This window comes from Nyctereutes procyonoides, unplaced genomic scaffold, assembly GCF_905146905.1.
Source record: "Nyctereutes procyonoides isolate TBG_1078 unplaced genomic scaffold, NYPRO_anot_genome, whole genome shotgun sequence".
Lineage (NCBI taxonomy): Eukaryota > Metazoa > Chordata > Mammalia > Carnivora > Canidae > Nyctereutes > Nyctereutes procyonoides.
Window position 1 is genome coordinate 16,810,464 of NW_026575120.1, and position 17,432 is coordinate 16,827,895.

At 39.3% G+C, this 17,432-nt stretch overlaps 1 protein-coding gene across 1 annotated transcript in view; it reads right to left on the reverse strand.

Moving 5' to 3' along the window:
* Positions 1–17,432, reverse strand: part of ZMAT4 (zinc finger matrin-type 4) — a 337,251-nt gene that overhangs the window by 212,603 nt on the left and 107,216 nt on the right. The window contains exon 3 of the mRNA XM_055335364.1: positions 6,066–6,155. Coding sequence (XP_055191339.1) covers positions 6,066–6,155 — 90 coding nt within the window. The remainder of the gene's footprint in view (positions 1–6,065; positions 6,156–17,432) is intronic.

A 17,432-nucleotide genomic window follows, 5' to 3' on the forward strand; every position in this document is an offset into this window, starting at 1 on the left:
TGTCCACTTCACAAAGGGGGCAGCAAACACTTTCTGTAAAGGGCTGGAGGGGAAACATCTAAGGCTTGTGGGACATGGAGTCTATTGCAATAGCCCAGTTCGCTGCTGCCCTGTGAATAGAGCTGTGAAGGACTGAGTGTGGCTATGTTCCAAAAAGACTTTATCTGTGGACATTAAAATTTGAAGTTCAGGTATTTTTCATATGATAATATATTTTTCTTTGATTCCCCCCCCCCCCAAACATGTAAGCATGTAAAAACCATTCTTAGTTTGCAGACTTCACAAGAATAGGCAGTGGTCTGCATCTGGCCAGCAGTTATTTCTGACTCTTGTTTTAAGACCCATAAGTCAACATGATCTCACACTTATTGGGGTCCTAATTTCTCTTCAGGGGTTCTACATGAAAACAGCAGGCCTGCCCCTAACTGAACTGTAGAAGTTGTATATTGCATGGTAGAGACTAAAGATTGGAATGCATAGAAAAATTAAAATTAAAAACTCAGTGAAAGAAGTCTCCACACACACTGTACCATTTATCATGCAGCCTCACAAAGAGGAAGCTTTTATTTGAGTCCCTTAACAACTCTGAGAGGTAGGCAGGGCAGTGTTTAGAGGCCCTGATTATAACCACAGCAATAAAGGTTTAGAAAGTCAAAACAAAGCTGTAAAACCAGTAAACATAGCAAAGCCAGGGACAAAATCCCCACTTCTACTTCTCAATACACAGCTGGAAGCCAAAGCATGCAGCTTTCATGGGTAATACATCTATCTTTGAGAAGTGCTCATGAGTTAAGCTGCAGACCACTTGAGAAAACATTTTGACAAAGTAAACGCTAACATTATGCACAGTATATGATTGTACCTTTCTCGCACCATCCCACACTTCACTTTGGTCTCCACTGCTATATTGAGTGAATTCTGTGCCCTCCAAATTCACATCCACCTTTAACAGGTGACACTTGAAAATCTCTGAAGATTAATTATAATGAGGTCACACAGGATTATTACAGCAGGCTCTAAGTCCAATGACAGTTGTCTCTATAAGAAGAGGAGAGAACACACAGAGACACACACAAGGAAGAGTCCAGATGAAAATAGAAGCAGATTGGCCTGATGCAGCTGTAAGCCAAGGAACACCAAGCACTGCCAGCAGCTGCCAGCAGCTAGGAGAGAAGAATGGAACTGATCTTCAATCAGAGCCTCCAGAGGGAGGCCCTGCCTCCACCTTGATTCAGACTTGTAGCGTCTAGAACTGTGAGAAAATAAATTTCTGTTGTTTTTAGCCACCTAGTTTGTGGTACTTTTTTACAGCAGTCCTGGGAATCTAACACAGCTACCCACTGGCATTCTACACTCTAGAAATACCTCTGAATTATGTTTCCCTGAAGACATTACTCGTGTTGACTCCACACTCAGAAGCATACTTTGTGAGGCACTTGGGTGGCTCAGTTGGTGAGGGGGCTGCTTTGGCTCAGGTCATGATCTCAGGGTCATGGGATGGAGCCCTGCCTTGGGCTCCTGCTCAGTGAGAAGCAGGGTCTGCTTCTCCCTCTCCCTCTCCCTCTGCCCCTCCCCTCTCATGCAGGCACAGAGTCTCTTTGTCTCTCAATCAATAAAATCTTTCTTAAAAATTTTTAGAAAAGAGCCCTTTGCCCGCCTTATTCACTAGAATCACCCACATGAATTAAGGGCTCACCCATCCCTCAAAAATCAGTTCAGTGTCACTTTCTCCAGGCAACTTTTTCCAGGAGAGGTTGGGGACCCTTCCAGGGCACCAGATGATGCCCTGGGAGACATCTATGGTAGCACCTGTCCAGCTATCACGCTGAATTAGAAGACATGACTGCACACTGGACCCCTCTCCAAATTAGATCCTGATTTCTGTTGAGGAAGGGTCTGGGTTCTTTCTCTCTGTCCCCCTGGCACTTACTTGGTGCTTACCATGCCAGGAAGTGACATGGTGAGCTAGTTTGCAGCACCAGACAAATTTTCTCTGGTTTTGTTTTATATTTCCCCAGCCTTGTCTTTGCCACTTACCAGTGGTGTAACCAGAGTCAAGTGACTTAATTTCTCTATTTCAGCTTGCTTTTCTGTAAAGTGGGGATAATGATAGTTCCTACCCTACACAGGAGTGAGGATTAAATGTGCTAATGTATGTAAAACATTTAGAATATAAGTGGGAAGTGCCTGCTAAGCACAAGCTATTATTACTTTGCCCCAGAACAGCACTGCTCTCTGGCTCTGGACCCAGCAATGGCTTCAATGCCTAAATATAAGGTACAATTTCAAGATATGTGGGAACAGCAGTAGGAATAGAATTTAGGGAAGCAAGAACAGTCTTAATCTCAGGCCTGAGTAATTTGGGCAAGTCATCGTACTTCTTTGGGCCTTATTTTCACTTTTGTCACAAGATGGGATGAAATCAGATAGAGTTCAGATCTGAAACCTAGGATTTTAGGAACCCATGAAAGTTCTTGGGGGTACTTCAGCTCCATTGAATATTCCAGACCTATAGGAAATCATAAACATATTTAAAAGTGATAAGCATGATCACACTAATCAAATGTCAAGTTTCTCCACTGAGAAGGAATTCTATTAATTTCATGTAAAAACACTATTTACTTAATACTGACTGGTGATTTTTGTTGGTAGCTACTTATCCTTACAGAATAAAAATAAAAGTAAAACTAAATCATCTTTTTACTTAAAAATATTGTTTCTTAAGTAGATTTTTTCCCCCAAAGCAGGTGAGAAGATACTAAAAAGTATCTTGAAAACCTGAGACTTTCAATAAACTAGATGTTCTCCAAAGTCCTTTTTGGCTCTAATGCTCACAGGATTACAGAAAATTTCACTAAGGCAATCAACTATAACAATTTATTTCACATTTAATTTTACTCTGTGGCCCAGGAGGAAAATGTCTCATTCTACAATTTCAGGGAAAAAAACATCAATGTTCAAAAGAGGATTCTAACAAGTAAAGCATATGAAGGGGGAATTTAAAAAGCTGGGAATGCCAGGATAGGAGGCAGAAATGAATTTTTAAGTTTTCGAAAAACAACAAAAACAAGGTCAAATGACCTGGAATAGAAATGATAATAGACTTGGAAATAATAATAGGCACTTCTGTTCATCTGTATGTAAATTTGGAATTACTATGTATTCCCAGAAGGCTAAGAAGTGGGGAGGAAGAGATGACTGCCATTAATTATAAGCCCCACCAGTTTTAGGAATCAATATGCACCCGGTTCAGGTATCGTCAGGATGTGGAAACTCAGCAACAAGTTTTCTCTATTTTCAGAAGATCACTCACTCTGTTAGGTATTCAGGGAAGCCATGAAACTGTTCTTAGGTAAAACTGTGACACAAAACTGTCACAGCCCCTGGAAGCAGAGCACTGGAGAGGATGGGCAAGGATGGAGTGGCAAGTGGAACAGTGTTGCATTCTCCCAAGAAGCAGGGTATTGGTGGAGAGAGGCTCAATAATAATGATCCATGGAGAAAGAGCTTTGGAAACTAAGTGCTGAATAAATGAGTTATCTCATTTGGGCCTTATGATAAAACTGTACATTAGATGTTCCTTTTATCTCCATTTTACAACCCCATGGAAATAAACAAAGACCAACCAGATGGGAAAAAGAAAGGCTATTTATTCAGAACTTACCATAGCAAGGATGTTAGCCACCATCACATGCATTTGGAGGAGACTCAAAGGCAAGCAGACAAGCAGGAAAGCTTTGTAATAGAATAAAGGGGAGGCCTCAAGGGTGCCCTGACTGGAGGCTGTTCATGTGCAAAAATGATAGGTAGGCAAACAAGAAGTACACATCCTGGGATCCCTGGGTGGCGCAGCGGTTTGGCACCTGCCTTTGGCCCAGGGCGTGATCCTGGAGACCCGGGATCGAATCCCACGTTGGGCTCCCGGTACATGGAGCCTGCTTCTCCCTCTGCCTATGTCTCTGCCTCTCTCTCTCTCTCTCTGTGTGTGTGTGTGACTATCATAAATAAGTAAAAATTAAAAAAAAAAAGTACACATCCTATGTGATTGATTAGGGGTACATATTTGGCTTTCTCTAACTGGTTCCAAATTGGCAGCACAGACAAAAATTAGGAAAGCTATCAGGTATTAAGAAAGTCCAAACCAGTTGGGGCCTATTATTTCAGGGATTACAGTTTGGCTTCCTGGATCATTACTAAAGATAGTGGTCTCACCTCTTAAAAGCCTAACTTAGATAGGCTTCCCAGACTGCTTACTATACCTTGGTTGGTTTCCAAGGTTAGTTGTTACAGGGGTGGGTCAAAATTCTGTTTATTTTTTTTTTAAGTTTTTTTAGTTAAAGTATGGCTGAAACCCAATGTTATATTAATTTCAGGTGTATCAAAGTGTTTTCTCTCTTGTTCTCTCACTCTCTCTGGCTGGTCTTTTTTTTTTTTTTTTTTTTTTTAAATAATCAGTCTTCCAACACTTAGGTATGAGTCCATACAAAAGAAAGTTGGCCAAATAATTACCAACATCAACTTTCACAGCCCTACTGAGGAACTGGGGTGGCTTCCATGCTGTACCCTGTATGTCAAAATGCCTAAGGCAAATTATGTATTCACCTTTGAAATGTACCATATACCCTAATAAAAGCATCAATAATTTCCTTCAAAAAGTAAGTTCATTATGGAGGTGCCTGGGTCGCTCACTCAGATAAACATCCAACTCTTGATTTGGGCTCAGGTCATGATCTTAGGGTCATGAGATTGATCCCTGCATCAGGCTCCACACTCAGTATAGTCTGCTTGAGAGTCTCTCCCTCCCTCTCTAAATAAATAAGTAAAATCTTTAAAAAAAAATTTTTTTTAAGTAAGTTCATTATGTTTCTTTTCCTGCTTACTGATTTACTCTTATACTATGATTATAGAAATCTATAGAGGGCAGCCCCGGTGGCGCAGCGGTTTAGCGCCACCTGCAGCCCAGGGCGTGATCCTGGAGACCCTGAATCGAGTCCCACGTCAGGCTCTCTGCATGGAGCCTGCTTCTCCCTCTGCCTGTGTCTCTGCCTCTCTCTCTCTGCCTGTGTCTCTATGAATAAATAAATAAAATCTTTAAAAAAAATAAATCTATAGAAAACAATTTAATAAATACATCATTGGTAGATCCAAATTTTCAAGGATACACAGATTCCATGATAAACCAGAAGAAAAAGTTCTCAAAGGAGTCTGCAAATACTGCTTGCTCTTCAATGATCATATATTAATTCTTAGTCAGAAAAGATACTGGCATCTCTACAGCAGCAGCAGGAGAAAGGGATCACAAGCATAAGAGAGGGCGGAGGGTATAAATTATACACCTGCAGCCTCCTCAGAACTCAAAGGACAAGAGATCTCTGTTTAATCTGTGGTGTTTATCACAGAGGACCTCTGCAATGGATGGATATGAACATTCACTCAATAGGAAAAGTAACCCCTGCTGGGAGGAAGGATTATTTATTTCATTAGTCCCTACCTTGGCCTGGCTGAAGTAAACCCTTTGCTCTGTCTTTACAGCCTCAAAGCAACTTCCTAATTGTCATTTTCTTCCCAAGTAAATACTCCCTCAGGGAGAGGGGCACTGATTAAAAACAGAGTATTTTTATTTGCAAGATGTGCACAGTCTTTATTATAAATGAACAGATTTGCATTCAGTTTTATACACCAAAAGAAAACTAAAATATGTAAACAGCAAAGTATCTGATTTTTCTCACAGGGTTTCTCCTTAGGCCACCTTTCCTACTCTTTTTCTTCTGATGACTCCTGCCTCCCTTCAGCCAGCTGCCCTCTGTCCCCTCTGTATATTCCTTCTCTGCTCCACCCCAGCACAGAATCATCGCAAAGTCCTCCAACACCATACTGGCAAGTTTGGGCAGGAAAAAGGAAAAAGACTTGCTTACATGTAATATTTTCTGTAGTATTTAATAAGAACTATCTCTACTCCCTTAGCTTTCCTGCCAAGGTGGACATGACTTTACTCTCTAGCCCTACAAAATTCTTAGCCAACTGAACAAATCATCTAAGGATATCAGATGGTGCCAGATACTCACATTTTCTGACCGGAGCCTCTTGGCAGGACACCCACCATCCCTGGGATGAAGCATGTAATACAGTCGGACTTTGCTTGCATGTTTTCGACTCTGGGAACGAAAAGCAGAAGCAGACACTATGAAAGAGAAGGCATTTTAAATCCTTGGAAACATAGCCAGTGACTGCAAACGCAAAGTAGTACTTTCATTAAAAACACTTTCCGCGTCTCCTGAAAATTACGAGAGTTGAAGATTCAGATAGGTTAAGTGACTTGCCCAAATTATAAAAAGCCAACATAATTTCAGAATTAGAAAAGATAGTTTAAAAAGAAAGGCAAAAGCACTCCAGGACTTAAAGCCTGGAGTGAATAATATATTTAATTGTCCTCAAAATAAGAACAGATCAGCAGACAGAATCATACAAGGATCGGCTGTGATGGAAGGCTAGGTCCCCTGCCTTGTCTCACACTCCTGCTGTCCTGCCCTAAGGAAATGGGGACAATGCCCTCTGGGAGTCGGCACACATTGCATCTCCAACGGAAGTCTCTTTGTCTGGTTCTCCATGTTGGAGCCTCAGTAAGACGCTATAGAAAGAGATTTTCCTGACTCAGATGTCATGAACAAACAAAAGATATCACGTGCAAGTCTGAGGACTGATAAGAGCCCAAACTGCATGTCAACAGGCAGAGCAGATGAAGGATTAAAGCCCCGCCTCCTGCAGGATTAGTAGGACTATGGGTTTCCGCCCCTATGGACGGATCTATGGGCAGCATGAAGAACTCAATCGTATTTTAGTTCTATCCTTCCTCTACTCCTTTGCTCAACTGAGAGTCCACCTGAACTTCCCTCACCTTTAAAGAATACTGCAGTTCTAACTTCTCAGGTGCTGCCTGAGGCAGGATGGCCAAGGGAAGGGTACTAACAGCAGCGCAAGTTCAGAACCCAAGTGCAGCTCCGTGACTCTCTATTGTGTGATATTGAGCAAGTCAGCCTAATTTGTTTATGGCTAAAATGAGTCTCATTTTCTCTGTGTACAAAATGAACATAATATTTATTAGGGCTGCCATGAGATTCAAATGAAGCAGTGCAAATGAAAAATTGCAATCTATGTAATGCTTAACATATCTCACCAGTGAGGGCACCAATCCTGAATTCAGAATCTACAAGTTCTGTGATATCAATTCTCCTTGACTCCATCACTACTTAATTCTGATTCCCTAACTCCTTCCTTTGCTCAGGGCTTATTTCCTTCTTTTCCAGGCCTTAGTTCCACTTTGCCTTTACTTACATGTGGGGTCCAGCCAATCTCCTGCATTGATGGTTTGCCTTCATGGATTAGCCACAAAGGCAAAGTGATTTTCAGAGGACACACAGCAAATTGCAACTTGTTCACAGGATATGATGTAAATCCCTCAGTCTGGCTTTCCTCTTTATCACTTTTTTTATTCCTTTATTGTGCTTCTAAAAAACATGCTTCTACACAGTCTTTGAATACTTTTAAGGCCTTTAAATGGGTTTAAAGGTGCTAATGGAACATGAAAGATATTACAGATGTGTAAAAGTATTGATGTGTGATTTTGAAATATATTTGTAGCCATTTCTAGGTTGCATTGTAAGGTGTGATCAAAGGTTACCTGGAGTCTTATTTGCCTGGGAGATTGGTAGGACAGCAAAATTGAGACCTATGAGAACCTGTGCCAGATGATTTCAATAGCACTATTCAGCTTCTGCATGTTTTTGAGAATGATGCAGTCAGTGCAGACTAGTGCAGGTTTTTTTGCAGAGAAATATGCTGATTAGTAAAATTTGTATACATTTTTTAGTTTTGTTGGTTTTTTGGAAGCAAGGGATAGTGGAAAAGTGAAGTATACTGCTACAGTTAAAAAAAAATAAAATAAAAACCTGCAGGTTGCTGAATATGGCCACGGAGGCTGGGCTGGAGAAAAGCACAATGGATAGGAATTAGTGAAAAAACAAAGCGATATCAGTGAGAGCTCCAATGTGGCTGAAGGGGGCTTTCAGTGCTGCATTTGTTACCATAGAAGAAAGAATCACAGTACCTAATATCATCAGTCTACTAGAAGCTCTGGATTCCCAGAGAACAAAATCATGGCAAAATTGGAAATCTCATAATGTGGCCTGTTTTGTGGATGGAGTTCTTCCCTTCACTAAAATATCACATTTCTTTCAAAAAGATTCTTTTCAGCAAAGGCAGAGTTCACTAGGTTATTTAATTGCAGTTTGACAAAACTAGTAAAAACCCGTATGTTAAGCTCTGCTGTGAGGCCATTAGTGACAAGAGATTTTAGAATCTGAGCCTTATTAGAGATTTTGTTCATTAAAGGCCTGTTGTTCTCTGCCAACTCACCCAGCCTCCAGTTTTGATGGAAGAACTGACCACCCTCCAGGTACTGCTTTTGCCCTTGAGTATGGTGAAGAAAAACAGAGCTTTGGAAAATCCCACCTCATTCTGGAATGATGGTGGAGGGATTCTAGTTAATCAGGTAACTGCTTCCCCATTGCCTCTGCCCTCCTGCTGTTTTTCCCCTGGATGCCAGGGACTGGACTCAAAGCCTTCCCTGCCCACAAGCCAACCCTGACTTAGAATAGGAAGTAAAAACCCTAAAGACAGTCTACTTCTCAGTGAGAGGAGTGTGGAATCACACCTGTCCAGGTAGACTGATCCAAACCCAACACCACTTCCAAAAGATGTCGGTTGATGAAGAGAAAGGTTAGTAGCAAAATGCTTCCAGGTACCCTACAACTCGCCTGCCTTGGCCTTGGAGCCTTCAACATTGGGGCGTGCGGAGGCTGAGAAAATTAAGGCCATTCTACTTTAAGTTCAGAGTTAGCACAAGTACAGCCATCCCAGGCCCCTGTGAATAAGAGCTGAACTTTACCTTACTTCAGTTACAGGAAGAAAACAGCTTACAGCTTAACGTCCTAGAAAGCCCCATATTAGAATAAAAACAGAGCCCAAGCCAAGGGCAGGAAGCCCCCTATTAGAATAAGAACAGAGCTCAAAGCCCTTGAAGGCCCCATATCAAAATGTAAACAGAACTTGAGAAATTCCTCCACCCCTTCTGGAGGTCCCCTAGACCAGCCCTTAAAACTAAGCTGGAACCCACCTCGGGGTCCAAGTCCCTGCTCCACTGTGTCCGGTACACTTGGACCCAAGCTCGAGCTTGTAAATAAACCCTCGTGTGTTTGCATCGGTGCCGGCTCCTCAGTGGTTTCTCGGATTCACAATCTTGGGCACAACAGGGTGCAGCTCTGCTAGTGAGTCCTCTCCTTGCTTCCTGGCATACTCCCCTCTTCCTCAAGGCTGGACACATTGAGTTACAAGAAGCGTCTTCCTCCAAAGGTCTCCTCCCCACCCCTGACCTACCAGAAATTGCTTGAAATTTGGCATGGTAACCTCACTGCTTCCAATTTATTCTAAAAACAAACAAACAAACAAAAACCTTCCCACAAAAAGTTAAACTTAAATTTGAGCAAAGATGTTCACTGCACATTCCCTAACCAGGAATAGCAAATCAGGGAAGCAGTTATATGTCTGACAAGAGGCTGGTTAAAGCAGCTACTGGATGTCCTTATGTTCAGTTAGAAATTGAAAAAATACTTTCTACATAATTAATGCTGAATGAAAAATGCTAAGCCAAAAATTGCTTATATACTGTGATCAAAATTATATAAATATTTGTAAGGATATCAATAAGTACAAAGGAAAAATAAAAACAAGCATGATTTATTAGGGCAGAGAAAGTATGGATGATTTTCGTTCTTTATTTCTACAACAAATTTTCCCTTACCCTAAAGTAATAATTTCACAATGCTCAAGCTACTGTCATTCCTCAATAAGTATACTTTCTACTTATAATGATTATAATTAGTAAAAAAAGCACACTGATCTGGAATGCTTTTATACTCGTATATTCATATACTGGTATAATTGACTACATCTCCATCTACCCTTGTTAATGTTTTATCCACATTCAAAATGTATCATTATTTTCACTGCAATACTTGGTGATTTGATGAGCCTACTGAACCCAAGAGCAATACACATTACTTTAACTTTTAAAACTTTATCTTGGGTGCAGCCCTGGTGGCTCAGCGGTTTAGCGCTGCCTTCAGCCCAGGGCGTGGTCCTGGAGACCCAGGATCGAGTCCCATCGGGCTCCCTGCATGGAGCCTGCTTCTCCCTCTGCCTGTGTCTCTGCCTCTGTGTGTGTGTGTCTTTCATGAATAAATAAATAAAATCTTTAAAACTCTATCTTGGTACATACAAAAGCCATGGTAAATATAGGTCCTCTTCATGATGTGATCATTCCACTTCCTGTGTATAAATGGAGACTATAGGCACAGTGGGAAAATGCCATTCAGACAACCAAACTGGAAGGAAAGCCATTTCTGAAATGCATTTATGTCATCCAAATAAATATGAACAACAAAAACAAATCCTTATGATTTTTTCAAAGATTTATGAATACCTAAAATACACACTGCTTTTAAGAGTTTAAAAAGATTAATTGGCAAATTAAAGGAAATGTAAGGAGAAAAAAGTACCTGGCATGTTAAATGTATATATTACAGAGTTTCAGGGGGAAAAAAAGGACTATTTCTTTAAGGGAAGAGCCATGAAAAAGAAATTACAGTCTCTCGCTTGCACCAAAAGTCAGTCCCTGGCCCTCGCATTAATATTTGCATTTTAAGCAAAAGTCATTACTTTCATTCAAACCACATCAACTTTAAGCTTCCCAGATAGGCCAGAAATTACCAACTCTTCCATTTTAATTAAAGCCTTTGCCCCTGATGCTGGGCATTGTGCAGGGGGCAGACCTATCTGCAGATTAGTTTCTTTGACTGAAACAATCTCCTGGCACTCAAAGAAATAGTCTAAAGTGGAAATTCAGGCCAGCCTTCCCTTTGAGGGGATAAAGAACAAGACAAACCTCTATTTCAGAAGTATTGTGTGAAAGAAGGGGGTGGACCACATTGAAATAGAATGGCTTTGTGCTTCACCTAAATAGCCATCTTCCATTATCACATACCCTTAAAAAATTCACAACTCAAATTTGCTTCCAAAAAGGCTACTGATTTCTGGTCTCACAAAATGAAAAGATAACAAAGTAACTTAATATTTGCATAATGCTCCAAACAGCCTTCAAAGTCCTTTGACATTTACCATCTCATTTTATCCTCAAATCACAGTTGTGAGGCTGGCAGGAGAGGTGTTATTTCAAATAAACTTTAAGATCCATTCCTGATTTCCTGGTTAAGTCTTCACCATTTTATTTCATCTTAGGTATCTAATTATACCTCTTCCAGAAACCAGCTAAAATAAGCCAAAGAGTATAAGAAAAAGGGAAAACCTGAAATACTGATAATTACAGAAAAGTGATTCTCACATGCCACCAATTTTGAGCTGTTTATACTCATTCTAGGGTGAAGAAGAGCTGATTAAGGGAAAGACAACAAATACCAAAGGTCTAACTCCTCAGCCACCTGAGAATGACTGGTGAATGTGAGATAGGGGCTCCATCCCTCAGGAAGGAGAAGGCATTCTGGTACAGTCTCACATAACACTTCCAGGTTGAGAGTTCCAGGGCTGAGCCCTAAAAAAGCCAGAGCACAACTTCACTAGGAAGTCAAGGTTAAGTATAGATAAAACAAAGAGAAAACCCCAAGTGTTGGAGATACCCTATGATGACTGGGACTCTTTTCCAGAGTGAGGCATCTTTCCATACTATCACAGGAAAGAGACTCGATACAGAAACCCCCTATATCTAGAGTTGAAGATGGGTCAACTAAAGATCTCAAAAAAGAAACATCCCCTATAAGGAAGAAATAAATCTCCTCTGCTGGAACTGCCCAAGGACCCACATTCCAGACCTCCAGAAATGGTCCTACAAATGGATCAGATCAGAAAACCTGCAAGCTTTCAGGGGTAACATGAAAGGATCAAAAGCCAATCATCACACACTAGGGACAAATAGGAGGCCTTTCATAACCTCTATTCTGCCAAGGATTGGTAGCACCTAGGAAAAATTTCTGTAATAGAAAAGAAGACTTTGGATAACTCTCAAGGAAAAGACATAAAGCAATTATTTGCAAAATATTTCCTACAATAAATAGAAGTATATTTTAAATGGCACATGCTTCATTCATTTAATTCAAGAAAATACAGACTGAGGGTGAAAGCTAAAAGATGAGATAAGACAGCTGATTGAAATAAGGATGTACTGCCTGAGTTAATAAAAAAGGACATAAAAAATATCATGGTTTAATTTTGAATGTCTTTCACATCAGTACAAAAGCAGCACCAGTACTGCAGATGAGTGTAGAAGTCAACATAGAGACACTTCCTAGAAAGGAGAGGGATCGGATAAAGAAGTGGAAAAAAAAAAATGATACTGGAGATTTTACATATGAAAGATCGGAACAAATGGGCAAATAGAATAAAAAACACCCAAAATAGATCCAGTAACTTGGAACCAAAAGAAAACTAGACACTTATGTCTAACTTTGTCATTGGGAAGTTTTCTAAACAGCAAAGCAAAAGAAGGCCTGATAGATACAGCTTTTAAAAATAGATGTTTTTAATTGAAATACATATAAGAGGTAAACCATAAAATAGGAAAAATATTTGTAAGATGTAAAATAAAATGGTTTAATACCTAAGATACAGTATTCTAACAAATTTATTTAAAAATATTAAGATAGGAAAAAGATGTAGATAGGAATTTCAGAAAAGCAAATAGCTAAAACATATAACAAGTTCATCCAAATTCTACCTTTTAATTTTTAAATAAAAAAATATTTTTTCACCATTAAATGAACAAATATTTTCAAAATAAATATACCTATATTGGTGAAGATACAGGAAAATGAAGATTCTTGTACATAGTTACTAGGCATATAAATTGATATAAGCTTCCAGGATAGAAATTTTGCAATATATATTCAAAACAGAAAAACTTGTTCAATCCAATAATTCTACTTCTATGAATTGATTTTAAGGAAGCAAAAACATGTATTGCCATTTGCTTATAATAGTGAAATTGAGAAAATAAATTAGATATCCTAAGTGAGAAGAATAAACATTTTATCTATATGATAGATTACCAAACTGCCATCATCAAATACATTAATAATATCAATGACATTTTAAAAATCTATCAAATAATATCAAGAAAAAGTCACTTTCAAACAAGAATATAAATGATGCCATTTTTATATACTATATATATATATATAGTATATGTACACATAGAAAAATTCCAGAGAGAAATATACCAAAGGGTTAACATTGCTTATCATGGATCACAGGTGATTTCAATTTTTCTTATGTAGTTTTTAAAATTTCTGTCACCCTACAACACGATTACAATACCATCGACTATATTTCCTACGCTATACCTTTTACCTGCATGACTTATTCATACCATACTTAGAAGCCTGTACATCTCACTCCCCTTCCCCCATTTTGCCCAACACACTGTCCCCTTCCATTCTGGCAACCACCAGTTTCATCTATGTATGGGTCTGCTTTTTTGTTTTGTTTTTTATAATGCACATATCAATGAAACCATAAGGTATTTGTTTTTTTCTCGGACTTATTTCATTTATTATGATATCCTCTAGCTCCATCCATGTTGTTGGAAATGGCAAGATGTCATTATTCTGTGGCTAAGTAACATTCTGTTACACACACACACACACACACAGACCCCACATCTTCCTTTTTATTTTTTTAAGATCGATTTATTGATTTATGAGAGACACAGAAATTGAGAGAGAGAGAGAGGCAGAGACACAGGCAGAGGGAGAAGCAGGCTCCATGCAGGGAGCCCGATGTGGGACTCAATCCCGGGTCTTCAGGATCATACCCTGGGCGGAAGGCGCGCTAAACGGCTGAGCCACCTGGGCTGCCATCTTCCTTTTTAATTCATGTATGATTAACATACAAAGGTATATTAGTTTCAGGTATACAATATAATGATTTTAATAATTGTATACATTTCTTAGTGCTCACCAGGATAGGTGTACTTCTAATCCCCCTTATCTATTTATCTATTATGTAGTATCTATCATCTATCTATCTATCTATCTATATATATATATATATATATATATATATATATATCTACATACACACACACACACATATGTCACATCTTCTTTATCCATTTATCTATTGATGGACACTTCGGTTGCTTCCCTACCCTGACTACCATAAAAAATACTGCAATAAACAGGGGTGCATGTAATTTTTCAAATTAGTGTTTTCACTTTCATCAGGCAAATACATAGTAGTAGAATTACTGCAGCATACAGTAATTCTATTTTTAATTTTTGAGGAAGCTCCATACTATTTTCCACAATGGCTGCAGCAATCTGAATTCCTACCAAGAGTGCACAAAGGTTCCCTTTTTTCCACATCCTCGCCAACATTTATTATTTCTTACCTTTTTTATTCCAGTCATTCTGACAGGCATAAAGTGATACCTCACTGTGGTTTTAATTTGCATTTCCCTGATGATTAGTATTGTTGAGTATCTTTTCATGTGTCTGCCATCTGTATGTGTCTTCTTTGGGAAAATGTCTATTCATGGCTTCCGCCCAGTTTTTAATCGGAATACTTGTGGGTGGAGGGGTTTGGTGTTGACTTGTAGAACTTCTACAAATTTTGGATATTAACTGCTTATGGGATATATCATTTGCAAATATTTTCTCCCATTCAGGAGGTTGTCTTTCATTTTGTTGATTTTTTTGTATGTTTTTTTTTTTTAATTTTCCAAATTCTTTAAGAGACCTCATAATTCCAGTAATTAGAGAGGGAGAAAAACACAATTTTAAAGATTCATTTCAGTACTGCTGATTTACCATTCTAATAGTCCTACTTTAAAATGATTATTAATAAGTTTCCAAAAGACCAAGAGACTTGCTTAAGATCCTACAACTAATAAATTCTCAGAGAATAGAGATTGTATCTATTTTGTTCATTATTGTTTCTCATCCTCTATTACACATAGTCAATGCTCAAAAAAGGTTTTTCAGTTGAGTGATTGAAGGCCTGAATAAAAGAATGAGGCAATTCTAGAACATGAGACTAAGACCTTTGATTAATGAAAACAACAGTTTGAAGGTGGCATGTGAATAGTTGTTACACATTCCCTTCCATTCTAAAACGAAGTCAAACCCATCAATCATCTGTTTCCATCTCTGTACCCGCTACTGCAGTGCAGGTCAGAGAGAAGCACTGAACTTGCAGACCAGAGAGAGTTCTAAGAAACCATTTTGTCCACTGTGCCCATTGGAGGAAAAACTCTCAGCAGGTGAACTGATGAAGATTGTGAATGAAGCATAAACTCTGAAGAAACTGAGGAATTGATGCAACTGGTACAAAAGTCAAGATTCGAAGTAAGTCATATTGTCAAGGACATTACCATGGCACATACAGATCCAGCTTACTGAGGTAGCAGAGGTTTGGGAGAGGACAGAATCAATTCTTCCACTGTTTCCAAGAATTTCCCACTCACCAGATGCTGGTGTGAAAAAGTCTTACTTATCTTATGGTCAAATATGTAACCTGTTGTGGGCAAGGGTAATATATCTCTTAGTTTTTACTTATAGGATCTCAGGCATTTGTGCTACATGGACTGAACTGTGTCCTTCCCAAAATTCACATTGAAGCCCTAATCCCCAACATTATTATATATTGACATAGGGACCTTACAGAGTTAAATAAGTTTCAATGGGTTAAAGGTGAGGTCCTAATTCAATAGGACTGGTGTCCTTTTAAGATGAGGAAGAGATACCAGAAGCCTCTTCTTTCCATATGCACAAATTAAAGGCCATGTGAGGACACAGCAAGGAGGCAGCCCTTCTGCAAGCCAAGATGAGACACTACCAAAAACCAACCCTGCTGGCACTTCACTCTTAAACTTCCAGTGTCCAGAATGGTGAGAAAATAAATATCTATTTTTAAGCCACCATTCCATGGTATTTTTGTTATAGCAGCCAGAGCTGACTAATACATGTGCCATCCATGGGGATCCCTGAGTGGCTCAGCAGTTTAGCACCTGCCTTTGGCCCAGGGCATGACCCCGAAGTCCTAGGATCAAGTACCACATCAGGGTCCCTACATGGAGCCTGCTTCTCCCTCTGCCTGTGTCTCTGCCTCTCTCTCTCTCTCTCTCTCTCTCTCTCTCTCTGTCTCTCATGAATAAATAAATAAAATCTTAAAAAAAAAAAAAAAAAAAGAGGGATCCCTGGGTGGCGCAGCGGTTTGGCGCCTGCCTTTGGCCCAGGGCGCGATCCTGGAGACCCAGGATCGAATCCCACGTCAGGCTCCCGGTGCATGGAGCCTGCTTCTCCCTCTGCCTATGTCTCTGCCCGCCCCCCCACCCGGTGACTATCATAAATAAATTTAAAAAAAAAAAAAAGACATGTACCATCCTCTCAACTAGTTACTCTCTTGGAGTCTTTCTTCTTAATACAGTAATCAGTCCATTTTTCAAAAGCAAAGTTTCTAGTCATTTCATTTTTTCTGAAGTATTTTTTGAAGAGCATTTGAAATAAGAATGCTTATCTTAAACAACCATTAAGAAAAATTAATTTCTGTTGGAAAAAATGTATATAGTGGGATGTGCAATATTCATGGCTGTGTAAAAACATGTTTGCATTAAATCTGTACTTCTGTCTGCCTACACAAGTGACTATATCAATGCATTACAATTTTAAATCAAAGTCTTGCAACTCAGAATATTAAATTACCACCAAAGTGAGGAGGAACCATTTTTTCTGTAGTGTGAGGATAGAGCTAAATATGTCTCCATGATGTCTGCACATTTTAAGCAGAATAATATGAAAAATAAAACACCAGAAGATAAATAATATGACTTACCTCATCTAGACCTTTCTTTTGCTGTTTGGGGGAAAAAAAGATATTTCCCCCAGAAGCCCTTTGTAAAGAAGGTGAAGTTAGAGATGAGGGGAAAAAAATAAAGCCAGTGTGATCAGTAATTAAAGCCAAAGAGGACTGGGTGATTTGAAGCAACAAAGCTATAAAATCCTTCTGAAATGTGAAAGCTTAAGCATCACAAGCCAATCTTGAGCTATCATTTCCCAAGGTGCCTTGGTTTCTCATATAAAATTCATGTCTAGAATAAGAAAAATTTTAGCACATTATAAGCACATCACTGTGCAAAGTCCTCCAAGATTAACCCTCCACTACCATGAACAGACACTAGTGCAGTCTCCACCTATTTGTCTAGAGTGAGGCTTAGTTTGGGGAGAAACCAAGGTAAGAGAGAGTCCCTGCCCTCATGAAATGGATGACTAGCTGAGCAAAGCAGGATAATCACCCAGATGGCCATAATA